We start from the raw sequence: 19,313 nt of genomic DNA, 5'->3' as shown, positions 1-19,313 counted from the left end.
TACAGTTTTCCACAAGGATAGGATATCTATGAGGTTACATTCTAAATTTATCCCTAAGGTGGTGTCAGACTTGCACATCAACCAAAGGATCCCTCTTCCAATGTTTTACCCTAAACCTCATTCTAGCAGTGGAGAGGTGGCACTCACTGGACATGCAGAGGGCTCTTGCAGGTTACTTGGTAAAAATGAAATCCTTTTGAAAGGCCCCTAGACTCTTTGCCTCATTCATGGAACATATGCAAGGGGAGAGGCCATTTCCTCCCAAAGGCTGTCTAGATAATCCTTAGTCCTGCCTTGAGTGCAGGGGACTGGAGTAGATGACCTCTAAGGTCCCTTACAGTTCTAGGATTCTGTGAAATGGATCTCAGGGTGCATCCAACTCTGCTATGAGATTAACATCTCCTTTGAGGGCAGCATGAAAACTCATTTGACTAGACTTCAGGCAGCACTGATCATTTCCCTTTGAGAAATCCCTATTTCCCTGTTGCTGACTTCTATAGAGCAGCAATTTGGAGTTCCAGTCACACCTTCACTGGGCAGGGCGGTTCTGCAATCTGTTGTGTCATAGGACTCCAGCCCCCACCTCCTTATAAAGACGCGGCTGGTGAATCACCTGAAGTGAACTACACATAGGGACAGTCACTCAGAGAAGGCTGGGTTGCTCAGCTTGTAGTAGTTTGAGGTTTTTGATGTGTTGTCCCTATGTGCCACTACCTGCCTTCCTTCCTCACTGTCTGGTTTTCCTCTACTGGGAGTTAGGGGTGGAAAAATAACTAAGATGGTGGCTATCTGGCAGCCCCATTTATTTCTTTGATGTGGAGTCCAAGAAAAGTGGGGGTGTTTGCGTGGGCCCACAGGCACGGCTAGGGAAAAATCTCTAGTCCTAGGTGCATGGAGCAGATATGTAACCTGAAGTGCACTAACCATAGGGAAAATAAATCTTGAATAGTTCAAATTACGACCAGGTGAGTAACCCATCCTTTCTGAATGGTGAATATAGGTTGTGGCCCAAGTATCTCGAGTAACTTGGGCAAATATGATCCATCATTGAAAAGAACCAAGAAAGAGCAACTATTGCCAGACTCTGCCCCCTTACTGTTCAGTAATGTCTGTTGTTGGCTGGCTCTGGCCCCTCTCCAAGAGGACTACACAAAGCCCCTGTCACATAGATACGGTTTCTGAATTTCCTTTTAAACCCTGTGGGACAGAGTTCTCTGGTGCACCTCCAACCAAGGAGTTTCCAGGAGTGACCCACATACAGGACAAGGGGTGCAGGATGGGGTGACCATGCTTTTGAGAAGACCCCTTTAGGGTTTAAGGAAAAGAGATTGAAAGGGGCTCACTGTGCTTTACCTGTGCCCAAAGCTCTTCAGAGTGTGACAGTAAAATGTGAATCTCCAAATGTGTTGCCTAGCAACTGTTACTAAGGCAACAACACTGTATTCATCTTGTATTCCAGTAAATGGTCAATTAAGTTACCTGGTTTCTAGAAAGTCGCCTGTCTATATTGGGATTTGAAGGAGACTGCAAATTCTCTCTCTCTCTCATAGTACTTTGAGTAGTGTCAGGCACACTGACATCACTTAAATCATAAAAATAGCAACCTTGTTCCCTAACCCTCTCCTCATAGCTCTGACTGTCTGACTCTTCCTCTTGTTCATCCTCTGCCGTATCTCATTCTTCAGTATCATTTCTCTGTTCTGGTTCCTAGGGTTATGCCTAGTATATGAGAGGGGGATTGAAAGAGGCAAGGGATGCAATTAATGATGTTTCAGAAATAGTTGAAATATTAAATACCTTTTCAACCAGAAGAAGTCTGGAAAAATTAGGAAGAAAGATCTTGTTAAAATAACTACCAATTGAGAGGAGGTCAAGGAATACCTGGCTAATTAAAACACAAATAAACCCCATAAACCAGACAGTCGAACAGATGTGTTAGAGGGCTTATTCCTTCACCCTCCCACTTCCCTGGTTCTTCTTGCGTGAACAGAGAGCAACAATATCCGAAGTCCAAAGGTGCAAACAATTCTATGTTTATTGGGGTGAACTTTCAGCAAGCTTAAATCCAAGTTCCTTTTTCCTTATTTTTGAATCCAAGCTTACTTCCTGTTTGCCCCTAATTTATACAGTAGTATTCTCAGCTATACCTTAACCAATCATTTCACTGAAATTTACGTAACCAAGTCTAACATATTGTAACATGAATAGCTAACCAATTATACTCCACCACCTTAATTAGTTTACACCTAGCAAAATTAATTACACAGCAGACAGAAACAATCACAGAACCAGACAGAGACCATGCAAATAAACAATAGCAAAGTGGGAACTATAATAGCAAAACAATACAGAAGTGAGGATTTTACAACTACATCTATAAAGACATAAGGGTTTGCCAACTATGTCAATTGATTATAAATAAATAGGTTATAAATGAGTTCTTACCAAACAGAAAACTATCAAACTAAATTTCCTTTTACATCTTCTAGGCTCTTCCCTTTCTCTGGAGGTGATAGATTGGATCACCTTTCCAACAGCCCCAGATTGCCTTATTTCAATATGACTGATTTGAAATGTGTGAAGACATGACCTTACATTTTCCAGCTTATGGCTGCTCTCACTGCTAAACCAAAGGCCTGAGCTTAAGAACAGGGCCTCAGACTGTCACAGTGGGAGAATGCCTTTACACAGGCAGACAGTGATTTTGATTCTTTCTTTTATACCTCTATTACTAGCTAAATGATAAACATAGACCTAAATTCTTAAAGTAGAGGCCTTTACAGACAGGCCTGAATAGCTATACCCTAACAACATGCACTCCGGGGAATTAGTAAACTAAATTACTGCTTGTGACGTTCCCCTCTCGTGTTATCTGGACAGCGATCTGCTAGGTCACTCCAATCCTTGACTCTGGGAGCCAGCCTGACCCTGCTCTGCTGTGAGAACCCTCACTCCTGGGCTGTTCACGCACGACCTCTGACATGTAAGCTGCTCCCAGCTACTTGCAACCGAATAACACTAGCCGATATCTCTGGTCCCAGCCACAACCCTAGGAACCTGTCTTGCAGTGTCCAGATATGCCCGCTGGACACTGCAAGCTTATATGAGTTCATTAATTTAACAAAGAAATTTATATGCACCAGGCTTGTTATCCCAAGGGGAGTCTCTGACATGCTTCAAACCAAAATGCACTGCTTCAGGTAGGATAAACCAATTTATTAACTACAACAATAGATTTTAAGTGATGATAAGTCAAAGCACAACAAGACGGATTTGGTCAAGTGAAATAAAAGCAAAACACATTCTAAGCTGATCTTAACACTTTCAGTGTCCTTACAAACTTAGATGCTTCTCGTCACAGGCTGGCTGGTTGCCCTTCAGCCAGGCTCTTCTCTTTGATCAGCACTTCAGTCGCTTGGTGGTGGTGTCTGTAGATGGAGGTGGAAGAGAGAGAGAGCATGGCAAGCGTCTCTCCCTTTTATCATGTTCTTTCTTCCCTCTTGCTTTGCCACCCCCCTTCAGAGTCAAGCGAGCATTACCTCATCATAGTCCCAAACTGACCAAAGGAAAGGGGGTGACTCACTCAAGAGTCCAACAGATCCTTTGTTGCGGCCTAGGCCAATGTCCTTTATTCCTGTGAGGCTGCGTTTGCCCATACATGCCCTGATGAGGTGTGAACTGCCCCTCTGCTCTTGGAGAATTTTTGCCTGGGCTTGTTTTAAATCATGAGGATACATTTTCAGCCTCATAACTATATACATGAAATTATAACCTTTAACATTATTATAACATTACTATAACAACAATGCTCAGTGCATCATGAGCCTTCCGAAGACACTCGACATGACACACTTTGCATTGGATACCACACAATCATATTATAAGGATGAACATGGGGGTGTAGGGTGTTCCCCCAAGGTACAGCGCGTCACATTGTGTCCTTGAGTATTCATGAAAGTCATGAACATATGGGAGAGGTACCAGAAAACCGGAGGAACATAGGAATGGCCATACTGGGTCAGATGAGGGGTCCATCTAGCTCAGTGTCCTGTCTTCTGACAGTGGCTGGTGTCAGATGCTTCAGAGGAAATGAACAGAACAAGGCACCTTTGAGTGATCCATCTCCTGTAGTCCCGTCCTAGCTTCTGGCAGTTGGAGCATGGGGTTGTGTCCCTGACCATCTTGGCTAATAGTCATTGATGGACCTATCCTCTGGGAATTGACCTAATTCTTTTTTGAGCCCAGTTATACTTTTGGCCTTCACAACATCCCACGGCAACAAGTTCCCATAGTGGTTGACTGTGTGTTATTGAAAAAGTACTTCCTTTTGTTTGTTTTAAACCTGCTGCCTATTAATTTTATCAGGTGACTCCTAGTTCTTGTGTTGTGTGAAGGAGTAAATCACACTTCCTTATTCATGTTGTCCACACCATTCATGATTTTATAGATCTCTATCATATCCCCCCTTAGTTGTGTCTCTTCTAAGATAAACAGTTCCAGATTTTTTAATCTTCCCTCTTACGGAAGCTGTTCCATATCCCGAATAATTTTTGTTGTCCTTCTCTGAACCTTTTTCAGTTCTAATATATCTTTTTTCAGATGGGGTGACCAGAACAGTACATGGTTTTCAAGGTGCGGGCCTACCATAGATGTATATGATGGCATTAGGTTTTTTTCAGTTTTATTATCTTTCTCTTTCCTTATGGTTCCTAACGTTCTGTTAGCTTTTTTAACTGCTGCTGCACGTTGAGCGGATGTTTTCAGAAAACTATCTGTGACGACTCCAAGATTGCTTTCTCGAATGGTAACTGCTAATTTTGACCCTATCATTTTCATAGAATATCAGGGTTGGAAGGGACCTCAGGAGGTCATCTAGTCCAACCCCCTGCTCAAAGCAGGACCAATCCCCAACTAAATCATCCCAGCCAGGGATTTGTCAAGCCTGACCTTAAAATCTTCAAAGGAAGGAGATTCCATCACCTCCCTAGGTAACGCATTCCAGTGCTTCACCACCCTCCTTAGTGAAAAAGTTTTTCTTAATATCCAACCTACACCTCCCCCTCTGCAACCTGAGACCATTACTCCTTGTTCTGTCATCTGCTACCACTGAGAACAGTCTAGATCCATCCTCTTTGGAACCCCCTTTCAGGTAGTTGAAAGCAGCTATCAAATCCCCCCTCATTCTTCTCTTCTGCAAACTAAACAATCCCAGTTCCCTCAGCCTTTCCTCATAAGTCATGTGCTCCAGTCCCCTAATCATTTTTGTTGGTCTCCGCTGGACTCTTTCCAATTTTTCCACATCCTTCTTGTAGTGTGGGGCCCAAAACTGGACACAGTACTCCAGATGACGCCTCACCATTGTCGAATAGAGGGGAACGATCACGTCCCTCGATCTGCTGGCAATGCCCCTACATTTACATCCCAAAATGCCATTGGCGTTCTTGGCAACAAGGTCACACTGTTGACTCATATCCAGCTTCTCATCCACTGTCACCCCTAGGTCCTTTTCTGCCGAACTGCTGCTTAGCCATTCGGTCCCTAGTCTGTAGCGGTGCATGGGATTCTTCCATCCTAAGTGCAGGACTCTGCACTTGTCCTTGTTGAACCTCATCAGATTTCCTTTGGATCAATCCTCTCATTTGTCTAGGTCGCTCTGTATCCTATCCCTACCCTTCAGCGTGTCTACCTCTCCTCCCAGTTTAGTGTCATCTGCAAACTTGCTAAGGGTACAATCCGCGCCATCCTCCAGATCATTAATGAAGATATTGAACAAAATCGGCTCCAGGACCGACCCTTGTGGCACTCCACTTGATACCAGCTGCCAACTAGACATGGAGCCATTGATCACCACCCATTAAGCCTGACGATCTAGCCAGCTTTCTATCCACCTTATAGTCCATTCATCCAGCCCATACTTCTTTAACTTGCTGGCAAAAATACTGTAGAAGACCTTGTCAAAAGCTTTGCTAAAGTCAAGGAATAACCCGTCCACTGCTTTCCCCTCATCCACAGAGCCAGTTATCTCATCATAGAAGGCAATTAGATTAGTCAGGCATGACTTGCCCTTGGTGAATCCATGCTGACTGTTCCTGATCACTTTCCTCTCCTCTAAGTGCTTCAGAATTGTTTCCTTGAGGACCTGCTCCATGATTTTTCCAGGGACTGAGGTGAGGCTGTCTGGCCTGTAGTTCCCAGGATCTTCCTCCTTCCCTTTTCTAAAGATGGGCACTACATTAGCCTTTTTCCAGTCGTCCGGGACTTCCCCCAATCGCCATGAGTTTTCAAAGATAATGGCCAATGGCTCTGCAATCACATACGCCAACTCCTTCAGCACTCTTGGATGCAACGCATCCAGCCCCATGGACTTGTGCTCGTCCAGCTTTTCTAAGTAGTCCCGAACCACTTCTTTCTCCACAGAGGGCTGGTCACCTCCTCCCCATGCTGTGCTGCCCAGTGCAGCAGTCTGGGAGCTGACCTTGTTCGTGAAGACAGAGGCAAAAAAAGCATTGAGTACATTAGCTTTTTCCACATCCTCTGTCATTAGGTTGCCTCCCTCATTCAAGAAGGGGCCCACGCTTTCCTTGACTTTCTTCTTGTTGCTAACATACCTGAAGAAACCCTTCTTGTTACTCGTAACATCTCTTGCTAGGTTTTGTATGTATGTATTTTGTATGTATGGTTGGGATTATTTGTTCCAGTGCGCATTATTTTGCACTTATTACTCCTGTGGGAATTCAGCACTGCTGTGCATGTGCAGAATTTATGTCTAAGGCTAAGTTTTTGTCATGGTTATTTTTAGTAAAAGTCACGGACAGGTCTTGGGCAATAATGAAAAATTCATGGAAACCCGTGACCTGTCCTTGACTTTTACTAAAAACGCCCATGACAAAATGGGTAGCCTGGGCAGCTGGGGGGTCGTGGGGGAGGGCTGGGAGCTCCAGGGCCATCCCCGCTGTGGCTGGGAGCTGCCGGAGTCCGCACTGCTGCCTGCACTTGTCACCCGTGGTGGCTGGGAGCTCTGTGGATCCCCCACCACCTGCGGTGCATGGGAGCAGTGGGGATTCCCCCTGCCACTGCGTCCCCCCTGCCTCCCAGGGCAACCGTGAGCAGCAGAGATGACCCCTGCCGCTCGGGGTGGCATTGAGCAGCGGGGATTCCCCCTGCCACCAGATTCACCCTGCCGTCCATGGCGGCAGGGAGCAGCTCAGGTCCCTCCTGCAGCCCATGCTGGCGGGGAGCGGTGTGCCGGTCCCTCCTGCCGCCTGGGGTGGCTGTGGGCAGTGGGGATTCCCCCTGCTGCTGTGTCCCTCCTGCCGCCCGTGGCGTCTGGGAGCAGTGGATCCTCCCTGCCACCCCTGCAGCTCTCTGTCTCCGCAGGCACCAGAGGACCCTCCAGCTCCCAGCCGGCGGCTGGTTGAAGTCACAAAGGTCTTTGGAAGTCACAGATTCCATGACTTCTGTGAACAAATCACAGCCTTATTTATGCCCCTCACAGCTTTCTTTGCTTCCCTGCAGAAAAATTACTTTCTGATGGGGAAGGAAAGGGAAGTCACATGAGCAGTCAACCACAAGCATTACCAATTCACTGCCCTACCATTCGGCCTCTCAACAGCCCCCCGGGTGTTCACCAAGTGCAGGTCTGTTGTGGCTGCTTTCCTCTGTTGCCAGCAGGTGCAAGTATACCCCTACCTCGACTGGCTGCTCAGGGGCCACACCAAGGCACAGGTGCAGTCCCAAATCTGTCAGGTGCACGTTCGAGTGGCTGGGTCTCCTCCTGAACTTGCGGAAGTCGACCTTGGAACCGACCCAGAGAATAGAATTCATTGGGGGCAGTGTTAGACTCGGTTCAGGCGCGAGCTCTTCTGCCAGAGACCCGATTTCAAGCCATCACGGGCATAATTCAAAGTCTCCAGCAATTCCCAACCACAACAGCAAGGGGGTGCCCGAGTCTCCTCGGCCACATGGCTGCTTGCACTTATGTGAGCCAGCCCACCAGGCTGTGGCTCAGACCGTTGCAGGCCTGGCTCGCCTTGCCCTACTGCCCGGGGTGCGACAGCTTGAATTCAGTGATCACGGTGCTGGGGCAGGTCCTCATGTCCCTCCACTGGTGGCTCGACCCCCAAGCGGTGTGCGGAGGAGTCCCCTTCCACAACTGTGAGCCTTCCTTGTCCCTGGTTGCAGACGCGTCGGCTCTGGGATGGGGGGCGCATCTGGTAGACCTCCAGACACAGGGCCTGTGGTCGCAGGACGAGTTCTCCCTACAAATCAACATCAAGGAGCTGAGGGCATTGTGCCTCGCTTGCCAGACCTGACTGCCAGGCCAGTGTGTAGCAGTTCTGATGGACACCACCGCCATGTTTTAGATCAACAATCAGGGGGGAGCCCGTTCCGCTCTCCTATGCCAGGAGGCCCTCTGGCTGTGGGAGTTCTGCATAGCCCACTCCGTTCATCTGGAAGCATCCATTCTACCAGTTCAGAACACGCTGACGGATCACCTCAGCAGGTCCTTACGCACACACGAGTGGTTCATCCATCCAGATGTCATACACCTCATTTTCCAAAGGTGGGGGTTTCCCCAGGTCGACCTGTTTGCCACGTGGAGCAACAGGAAGTGCCCAATGTTCTGCTCCTTCCAGGTCACAGCACAGGCTCCCTCACTGACACATTCCTGCTACCCTGGAGAGGTCGCCTGCTCTACGCTTTTCCCCCGTTCCCTCTCGTGCACATTCGAACCATTGGCAACTTGCTCCTTCCTGTACCTGTCTTGGAAGGTAGCGTTCCTGGTCGCCATTACTTCTGCGAAGACGGTGTCTGAGCTAAAGGCCCTCACCTCTGACCCACCTTACACGGTTTTCCACAAGGATAAGGTGCAACTCTGGCCACACCCAGCCTTTCTCCCCAAGGTGGTGTCACACTTCCACATCAGCCTGTCATGAAAATGTCCTGTCTTGATATTTCTCAGGAACCTGCTTGCTTCTCTGTCGTCATCCCAGATCTTCTTTCAGCTCTCCTCCCTCCACCAATGCACCTTGCCCCTAACCAGGATGGACCACCTCCGAGCGGTAGACCTAGGCAGTGCTTGGCCACTCTGCTGACTGAGAGCTAAGGTCGCCCATTAGTACCCCTCGTGATGTGGCCCAATGATTATTTCCCCACTGATGACACTATAGGTGCTGCTCTTGGACATGACTTTTGGGTAGTTTGGTGCCTGTAGCATCTCCTCAGCTCTTCTGCTTCTGCCAGGCTGGGTCCTCTCTTTCAAAGTGTCATCTGTTCTGCCATCGTTCTGCGTCCACATATTACATCCAGCAGGGAGAAACCACAGATTGCTCTTGGGTTTACAGAACTCCTGCTGTCTGCAGTTTGTTTGGCAGTGAAGTGGAATGCTGTCCTCTGGTGGCAAAATATAGTACCACCAGCAGCACTGTGAGAAATTCATTGGTTACACCTGAGCTGAAGATGCGGCTGTTTGGAATTGGGGGCTTGCAGCCCAAGATGAGAAACTACAGTACTGGAAGAGCAGGAGGAATGCACAGAGGGCAGGGAGTTACGCAGGGATAGGGCTTTATTATGGATCTGCATGGATTGGAGACAGGGTGTGTCACTCTGGCATTATTGTTCTGTGGTCTAGACAGGTCCAGGTAATCTCCACTTAGCACAGGATCTGTGTTGGGGGAGTGGCAAAGGTTGTTCTAAATCACCTTTTGGTCTTGATTCAGTTTGCCAGCAGTAAGTGCAGTCAAAGCAGCTGGGTACAGGGGCGGATCTGGCCCCATGTTTTGAAATACTTCAAATAAAAGCTTTAAAACAAGCCAAACAAAAATATTTTGTTGCAGAGCAGTAAAATTGTAGCTCCTCCTCCCCCCCCCGACTTTGCAGCACCCTTCCCCTCAGGGTCTGTTTCCTCTCCTGCTCCCTGTATTGGGAGGTTGTTGGTCTTGGCTCTGCGACTTCTCTCAGGCTCACCCACTCCCACCATTAATCATTTTAGACTCCTGGCTTGTCGGTGGCTTTTCTGGTACTTGATTTTCTCACTATATTTTGTTTTCTCCCTCAGACGAACATTGGTTCCATCTTGGCATCAGTAAATCCGTACAAACCCATCTCTGGTCTGTACAGTGCGGCCGCCATGGACCTGTACAGACGGCATCACCTGGGTGAGCTGCCGCCCCATATCTTTGCCACTGCTAATGAGTGTTACTGCTGCTTGTGGAAGCGTCACGACAGCCAGTGTGTTCTGATCAGGTTAGAGACTAACCCTATAGCTAACCCCCGGTTGTATTACACTCCCACCGTCCTGTCTGGCCCGTGTGTTCCTACCCTCTGTCTCTCGTACATCTGCAGTAGTGGAGATGACCCACATTTGGTCCTACAGACCACTTATTCTCCATTCTCCCTGGATGGGACAGTCACTTGCTCTGTTCTGGGTTTGTGAGTGTATCGTGTCTGTTCCTTAACAGCGGAGAGAGTGGAGCTGGAAAGACTGAGAGCACCAAGTTGTTGCTCAAATTCCTGTCAGCTATGAGCCAGAACTCTCTAGGGAGCCCTGCATCTGAGAAGAGCACTCATGTGGAGGAAGCCATTCTGGAGAGCAGGTACAGTTTATCTGCACGGGAGAGACAACCAGTGAGCAGTCAGGGACAGTGTTTGCAGGGGTAAGAGGGGCCCTGTATGGCTGGGGCAGCTGTGTGACCTTTATCACACAACAGCCCTTTTTTACCTCACTGAAAAACTAACTTCTGGAGGGCATAGAATGATAGAATCATAAAGTTTGAGGCCAAAACGGACCATTAGATCATCTAGTCTGACCTTCTGTGTGGCACTTGCCACCCCCAGCACCCGCACACTAAACCCAGCAATGGAAATGAGACCCACAGAGAATAGGAGGGACTGAGGTGCACCAGTAGTCCAGGCCCCTGCAATGGCAGGGGAATGATTAAATGAGCTATACCCAGATAATCCTAGCAAGTGACCTGCCGCAAAGTGAAGCAAATCCACCCCCCCAGCCCCCGATCATTGCCTATCTGACCTGGGGGAAAATTCTTTTCCAACCCCACACATGGCAATCAGTTAAACCCTGTTCATGTGAGCAAGAACCAGCCAGCTAAGCCCCTGAGAGCCCTGGCCCTCCCCGTCCAGTGTCCCATCTCCAGCCGTGGCCACTCCTGATGGTTCAGAAGAAAGAGATTAAAAAACCCGCCAGAATACATTGGGGCTGGGGCTGGGGTGGGGGGAGGAATCTTTTTCTGTCCCTAAAGGTGGCCAGCTGAAACCCGGAACTGTGAGCACCAAACTCTGAAGCATGAACATTCAGGTGCCACAGTGGTGAGTGCTGTGTAAGAACCTGAATAGAAAAGACCAGAACGGAACTTGGCAGCTGGTACTGGCACATCTAAACAGTGATGGTATTAAGCAGGGACAATGTAAGGAACACGCACCCTGGAAGTCCAGGCCCCTTGTAAAGGGCCAGTAGAGTGGCTACTTTCCAAATAGCCCTTCGTAGTTCTGCAGGCCTGTGGCACTTCAGTACTGTTTTCTTCCATGCCTGCCCTTATGCATGAGCTAATCTGTAAAACCAGTACCCTGCCCTCAGACCCACCTCTGTCACGGGGCCTATGGTAATGGCTGGGCAGGTAGCTAGCAGGGATAACTGACATCACTCAGACCCTAAGTCTGTTTGTCTTTTAAATCTTTTAACTGTGCCTGCAGTGTGTCTGTGTAACGTAATGTCCCTTTTGCTGCTACCCTCTTCTTGCTTCCTCTGTGAACTCAGTTTGTTACAGATACTTGTTGTGTTTGTCTTTAAAAAGATTGTAAGCTGTTTGGGGCAGGGAGTGTTTCTTGTTACTTGTGCAGTGCCTGACTTAATGTGCATCCAACCTAGGCCTTTGGGAGAAATTGCAATATGAATAATAAAACTAATATATAATCATTAGATTCCCCACTCTGGGTTCCATGCTGCTGCACGAGATCAGGTTGGGAGCTCTCCATTCTCCTTAGATGAACTGTCTCCCCATATCTTTGCTATTGATGGAGATAGAGGAAAAGGTGGTTTTAAGTCACTTTTGTGCTTCCTGTGATCCTGGGGCTTGGCTGGGAGCTGATCCAGTCTCCAGCTCAAATTAAATCAGTTACCGGGCTTCTCTAACCTATGCCAGCTAGAATGCCCTCTAGGGACCCTTTTGCTGGTTGAGCATCAGTGTTGTGTGAGGCATTCTGGTTTTACCCTCTCTAGCCTCCAAATGGCTGTCATACCCCCTCTGCCTGAGGCCTATAGGGCTGGGGAATTCTCAGCAGCACCCAGAAAATAGCTTTAAGGTCACTTCTTTTTTATGCTACTCCAGTGGCACTGAATGACCTTAGCGGGGCTGAGGAACTGGGCTAATGTATACAGAAAGCCAGCAATGCTATTGTTAAATTTCAGCTCAGACTTGCTCATAATATTAAAGGCTCTCCTGTGTGGTGTAATGTTATCGTAATCTTGTTTACTTGCTTTTTGTGAAGTTCATGCTTTGTATTTTTCCCAGAAATCCAGTCTCTGAAAACTCCCTTAACCCAACTGGGTTAGTTTCAGTGGTGTTCTTGTTTGTTGTGTCCCCTTATTTTAGCTGCTTCTTTAGAAATGTTAACGTATCTCTCACATTTCCGTCTTGCTTGCTTGGTCTCTTCAGGAGACTTGATTTCTAAGACAGAGAAAATGTATGAAAATATCCAGATTTCATAGAATCATAGAATATCAGGGTTGGAAGGTACCTCAGGAGGTCATCTTGTCCAACCCCCTGCGCAAAGCAGGACCAATCCCCAACTAAATTAATTTGTACTTGTTGATTGAAACTTCAGCATAGTGTATCAAGTTTTGAGATTTTTACGTGAAGATACTTCTTTGTTGAACTGATATCCTTCCTCTGTGAAAGAAAGTTAATACTAGAAGGATTTTGAAAGGTGCATAAAACAGGTTGTTGATGTTTTCTCTAATATTTATTTTATTTTCCTAGGGGTTCTACTCCATCCTCATCCTCCTCGACCTCTCTGCTCCTTTTGACACTGTTGATCATACCCTCCTTCGTGACATTCTGTCTCCCTTGGCTTTTGCGACTCCGTCCTCTCCTGGTTCTCCTCCTACTTCACTGGCTGCACCTTCAGCATCTCTTTCGGTGGGTCCTCTTCCTTCCCTCTCCCACTGTTTGTGGGGTCCCACGGTCCTCTGTCCTTGGCCCTACTCCTCTCTGCTCCCTTTACCCTTCTCTCTGGGTGACCTCATCTGCTCCCATGGCTTCAGCTCTCATCTCTAAGTCAGTGTGTCACAGATCTACCTCTACATTTCTGATCTGTCTCCTTCAGTCCAGTCCCATATCTCTGTTTGTTTCTCTGACATCTTCTCCTGGATACTTCTCACTGTCCACTATTTAACATGGCCAAAGCTAAACTCCTGATCTTTCCTCTGAAACCGTCCTCGCTCCCCCTGTCCTCTCTGCCATTCAGGTCTGTAATCTGGGAGTCATCTTTGACTGCTCTCTTTTTACCTCTTACATCCAGCCTGTGTCTAAATTCTGCAGCTGCTTCCTTTGCAACATTTCAAAATCCAATTTTTTCTTTCGCTCCATATAGCTAAAACTCTGGTTCCAGACCCTTCTCATCTGCTGTCTTTACTACTGCTGCCTTCTCTGCTCAGGCCTGCCTGTCACCCATCTATGGTGCCTTCAGAATGAAGCATCTAAGATCATCCTTCTAGCCTGTAACTCTGTCACCCTCACCCCTTTGAATTCCTGCCCTGCACAGGCTTCCTATTCTCCACTGCATCAAATGCAAACACCGTTAGGGCCCTTCACAACTCTGTTCCACATACATATCTGCACTTGTCTCGCACTGTGTTGCCTCCCCCATTCTCTCTGCTTTACTGATAATGGCAGCCTTAAATGCCTATTTGTCCACTCTTCCAGAAATGCCTCAGCACCTTCTTCCATGCTGCCCCTTATGCATGGAATGCATCACTGAGCTAAACTGTAGAGCCACTCCCTCTGCTCCTTCAAATCCTTCCTCCAGAACCACTTCTGCCATGGACCCTGCTAGAAATCAGCTCTTCAGTGAGTGCTTGGGGCTGCTGCAGTTGGAGAGAGCTGATTTGATTTAATTACTATTATTATTTAAATTCAGATTATTTAGAACCACCAGGAATTGTCAAAGTGGTGGTTAACCTACACAATGTAACTGTGGTAACCATGTGACCTTATTATCCTCACCCATGTCCTCCCTTCCCTTTCTGTTTGTCATGGTCATTTTGTTTCAGATTAGACCCTGATCCTGCCAACATGTATGTGTGTAATATTGTGCATGTGCGGTGTTGATGAACCAGTGGGACTACTTGTGTGTAAAGTTACTCGTGTGTAAGTGTTAGCAGGGTCAGGACCTAGACAGTAAGCGGCCTGGGGCAGGGGCCACGGTTCCTGGTGTGTTTGTACAGCACCCAGCAGAGGAACTTGGTCCTGCATGGGCTGTCTGGGTGCTATTGCAGTACAAATAATTTCATTTTTGCCTTTGTTTAAAGCCTGTTTTTTGAAGGATAAAGTATAAAGGTAGGGCTTGAGGTTTTGTAAAGCTTTTCCTGCTAAATTGGAATTAATTTGTAAACTGGATACAGTTAACTTAGGCTTGAATAAAGACGGGGAGTGGATGTGTCATTACACAAAGACAGGTTTCAGAGTAGCAGCCATGTTAGTCTGTATCCGCAAAAAGAAAAGGAGGACTCGTGGCACCTTGGAGACTAACCAATTTATTTGAGCATAAGCTTTCGTGAGCTACAGCTCACTTCATCTGATGCATTCCTATGAAGTGAGCTGTAGCTCACGAAAGCTTATGCTCAAATAAATTTGTTAGTCTCTAAGGTGCCACGAGTCCTCCTTTTCTCATTACACAAAGTAAAACTATTTCCCCTTGTTTATTTCCCCCCCTACTGTTCTTGTCAACTGCTGGAAATAGCCCACCTCGATTATCACTACAAAAGTCCTCCCGTGTCATGTCCCCCCACCCCCTCCAGCTCTCCTGCTGGTAATAGCTCACCTTTCCTGATCACGCTTCTTACAGTCTGTATGGTAACACCCATTGTTTCATGTTCTCTGTGTATATAAATCTCCCCACTGTATTTTCCACTGAATGCATCCGATGAAGTGAGCTGTAGCTCACGGAAGCTTATGCTGAAATAAATTTGTTAGTCTCTAAAGTGCCACAAGTACTCCTTTTCTTTTTGCGGACACAGACTAACATGGCTGCTACTCTAATCCCTTCACATAGCTAACCTTGTCCAAAGTCAAGACAACCTGCTATTTTCTGCAAACTCCAGCAGAATTTGATCTCAAATAACATTGTAGGTCATAATTATTTTTTAACCTTTTCGTAATCCTGGACCTGCTTCTCTCTGAAACTGCACAGAAGAGACTATGGGCATCATCCACACATTCAAAAAAATGCAATCCTCTTTGTTAAAAATCACAATGCATTTTAGTGATAAATATAAACCTTTAGAGAGCATTCCTGCAAAGTGGCCTTGACTTTTCTTTGTGTTTTGTTTTCTCCACTGGACTTTTAATCTTTCTATTGGTTAAACCACTGGCTCTCAACCTTTCTAGACTTCTGTACCCCTTTGAGGAGTCTGATTTGTGTTGTGTACCCCCAAGTTTCACTGCACTTGAAAAAGTACTTGCTTACAAAATCAGGCATAAAAATACAAGTGTGTCACAGCATACCAGCAGGAGAGTGAATTTGTGTGGGGGGGTGGAGGGTGAGAAAACCTGGATTTGTGCTGGAAATGGCCCACCTGTTGATCACTTTAGATAAGCTATTACCAGCAGGACAGTGGGGTGGGAGGAGGTATTGTTTCATGATTTCTGTGTGTATATAAAGTCTGCTGCAGTTTCCACGGTAAACATCTGATGAAGTGAGCTGTAGCTCACGAAAGCTCATGCTCAAATAAATTGGTTAGTCTCTAAGGTGCCACAAGTCCTCCTTTTCTTTTTGCGAATACAGACTAACACGGCTGTTCCTCTGAAACATGCTATTACTGAAAGTTGCTTACTTTTTCATTTTTACTGTGGAATATAAATACTGTGCTTACATTTCAGTGTATAGTGTATTCAGCAGTATAAACAAGTCATTGTCTGTATGAAATTTTAGTTTGTACTGACTTCACTAGTGCTTTTTATGTAGCATGTTGTAAAACTAGGCAAATATCTAGATGAGTTGATGTACCTGTTGAAAGACCTCTGCATTCCCCTAGGGTACATGTACCCCTGGTTGAGAGCCACTGGGTTAAACTTTTAAATAGAATATTTCTAATCGCGGTCCCATTTTGCCTGTTCGAATGAAACTGGCTTTTCGCCCTTGAAGTGTAATTGAAATCGTTCTGCTGAGCAAGAATCAAAGTCTTCAAAAAACTTCAAATCCAGACTCCAGTGAGAAACTGTTGAATAGGCATTCATTTGCAAATTGGATACAATTAACTTAGGTTACCTTGCATAATGACTTAACCACTCCCAGTCTCTATTCAAGCCTATTTCCCATTGTAGTTATGTTGTCCCATTTTCAGATGGGGAAGATGTGGTAAAGAAGTGGCTTGCCCAAGGTTGCAGACAAAGGTAGTGTGAGAACAAGGGTTGGGACTAGTCTCACTAGATCAGGGGTGGGCAAATTTCTTGGCCTGAGGGCCACATCTCGGTATGGAAATTGTATGGAGGGCCAGCTGGGGCAGGGAAATGGGGCACACGGGAGGTATAAGGGCTCTGGCTAGGGGTGCAGACTCTGGGGTAGGGCTGGGGATGAGGGGTTTGGGGTACAGGAAGGTGCTCCGGGATGGGATGGAGGGGTTTGGAGGGTGGGAGGGGGCTTTCAGCTGGGGCAGGGGTTTGGGGCACATGGGGGGTGAGGCTCTGGCTGGGGGTGCAGACTCTGAGGTGGGGCTGGGGATGAGGGGTTTGGGGTGCAGGAGGGTGCACTGGGCTAGGATCAAAGGGTTTGGAGGGTGATAAGGGATGGGGCAGGAGGTTGAGGTGTGGGAGGGGGGCCCCTCAGGGGTGCAGGATCCAGGTGGTGCTTACCTGAAGCAGCTCCCGGAAACAGTGGCCCGTCCCCCCTCCGGAGGCAGGGCCATGCTGCTCTGCGCACTGCCCCGTCCACAGGCACCGCCTCCGCAACTCCCATTGGCCGGGAACCAATTGGCCAATTGGCCGGGAGCTGCAGAGCCGGTGCTTGGGGCAGGGGCAGCGTGTGGAGCCTCCTGGCTCCTCCTGTTTCCGGGAGCTGTGCGGACCTGCTGCACATGTGGAGCGGAGCAACGCAAGCCCCCGACCCCATTCCCTGGCTGGAGCACTGGAGCGGGGAAAGCTCCCAACCCCACTTCCCGCTGGGAGTTCGAGGGCCAGATTAAAAGGTCCAATGGGCCGGATATGGCCCGCTGCCCACAGTTTGTCCACCCCTGGGCTAGACCACCAAAGTCCCTGCAGGTTCGTGGGTGTGGATCTTCATCCTGAAACCTTAACAATTGAGGCTTGTCCATGCTGAATGGACATTAAAGATCCCAGGGCAGTTTTCTTAAGACAGGGGTTTGCCCCAAACTTTGGTGACTTTTCTGAAAATCTTGGGCAACAAGAGCCCAGTTTACCTCTACTGCATAGTGTTGTATTGTGCATCCTCTTAACAAATTATTGTCCTGGCTTCTCTAGCCTCCAACAGCAATAAAGGCATAGCTAGGAGGGTGACTTGTTTTGGATGTGAGATGGGCCCAAACAGTGCTAGTGCTGATTGCCCACATGAACCTGGGTCTGATTTAACTAATCCCAATCCCATTGTTTAACGCCTATCTAGTAGTGTGTTATAGCTGCCTCTTGCCAACACTGCCAGCCTTTCCCCTCCAGCTCTGCCTAGCTGCTTATACCTGCAGTTTTCTCCAGTCTGTGTTATGGTGAATGTAATACTGAGATGGCAGAATGTACCTGGTGCAAAGCAAACCCTGCCTGAGTCACGCTGGTGTTGGTGCTGCTGTTCAGGTCCATGATTGTCTTCCTTCCCCAGCCCGATCCTGGAGGCCTTCGGAAATGCCAAGACGGTTTATAACAACAACTCCAGCCGCTTTGGCAAGTTCATCCAGCTGCACTTCTCCCATCATGGACATATCCAGGGAGGGCGAGTCACCGATTGTATCCTTTCCTCTTGCTGTCTCTGCCCCTTCCTGCTCCAACACACACATCCAAGAGGGGAGGAGCTGTGGAAGGCGAAAATGGGTGGGCAAATTTCCCTGCAATGATGTGACTTCTTTTGTATCTTACTTAGAACAGGTAAGGCCATGTCTACTCTGTGAGCCCTGAGGAGTTTGCACTACTTTACCCTTCCCTGCATCTATAGATTCCTTAATATCTATGCATGAGATGGGAACAAAGTTTAGATTCCTGTCACAAAATATCATGAATACTTTAATCCATAGAAGTTTGTAGTAGAGCAGGCCTGTTATACCATTTAGTTCATGCTGCTCCCTTGGAAAACAAGAGAGGATTGTTCCCTTTTGTGTATGTTCTCTTGGGAGCTGCAGTCAACAGCCAAGCCCTGGCTGGGAGTTAAGAAGACATTATCCAGCATGTCCAAGCTGCACTCAGACATAAGGAACAATGGCAGCTGTAGGGAGCCCGTTGCAGCTCTCTGATATAAGAGCTGCCCAGTGCCAGTGCACAAGGGCAACCCTAAGATATGTCGGGGGAGGATTGAGCAGAGTCGAGGTCTGCTTTTGCGCAGTCCCCACTGCTGGAATGGCTTTGACACGTCCCCACCCCTTTCCCATCACACTGGGATTGGGGGGCGGGAGGCAGCTGGGGTAGAAGGCAGCTGGACATCAGCAGAGAGTTATTTTATGTGGTGAGTGCTCCACAGGCCATCTCTGGCTGCTTTAAAGCACTTTGTGCAGCTTACATGGCACAAAGGGGCCCTGACAGACTGGAGAATCTGGACCACAGAGTCAGGTGGCAGCCAAGTTAGTGACTTATTGTGGGGAAAATTTTGGCTTGAGTGTCTTGCCCAAGGCCAACCTTGGATGCCTAAAGGTAAGAGACCTGAATAAGTGACTTGATTTTCAAAGATGCTGAGCACTGCAAATCCCACTAACTTCCAGGGGAGCGGCAGGTGCTTAGGACCATTGAACGTAATTCTCCCTGGACCAATGCAGTTGCTGGTGCTGATTTAAAAAAAGAAAAGAAACGATTTGGACAGAGTGACAGCTCAGCCTCTCCTCTGCTCTTCTCTCCTCTCTCACTTTCTGCAGGTAAAGGCTCCTCCAT

General features: G+C 47.6%; 1 protein-coding gene across 1 annotated transcript in view; it reads left to right on the top strand.

The window, feature by feature from the left end:
- The window catches only part of LOC140895349 (unconventional myosin-X-like), a 275,404-nt gene that overhangs the window by 69,774 nt on the left and 186,317 nt on the right, over positions 1-19,313 (top strand). The window contains exons 4-6 of the mRNA XM_073304794.1: positions 10,058-10,245; positions 10,461-10,595; positions 18,061-18,185. Of these exons, the coding sequence (XP_073160895.1) occupies positions 10,058-10,245; positions 10,461-10,595; positions 18,061-18,185 (448 nt within the window). The remainder of the gene's footprint in view (positions 1-10,057; positions 10,246-10,460; positions 10,596-18,060; positions 18,186-19,313) is intronic.

Source organism: Lepidochelys kempii, chromosome 11 (genome assembly GCF_965140265.1).
Source record: "Lepidochelys kempii isolate rLepKem1 chromosome 11, rLepKem1.hap2, whole genome shotgun sequence".
Classification (NCBI taxonomy): domain Eukaryota; kingdom Metazoa; phylum Chordata; order Testudines; family Cheloniidae; genus Lepidochelys; species Lepidochelys kempii.
Note: the sequence above shows the minus strand (reverse complement) of the source record. Positions and strands in the feature narration are given on the sequence as shown.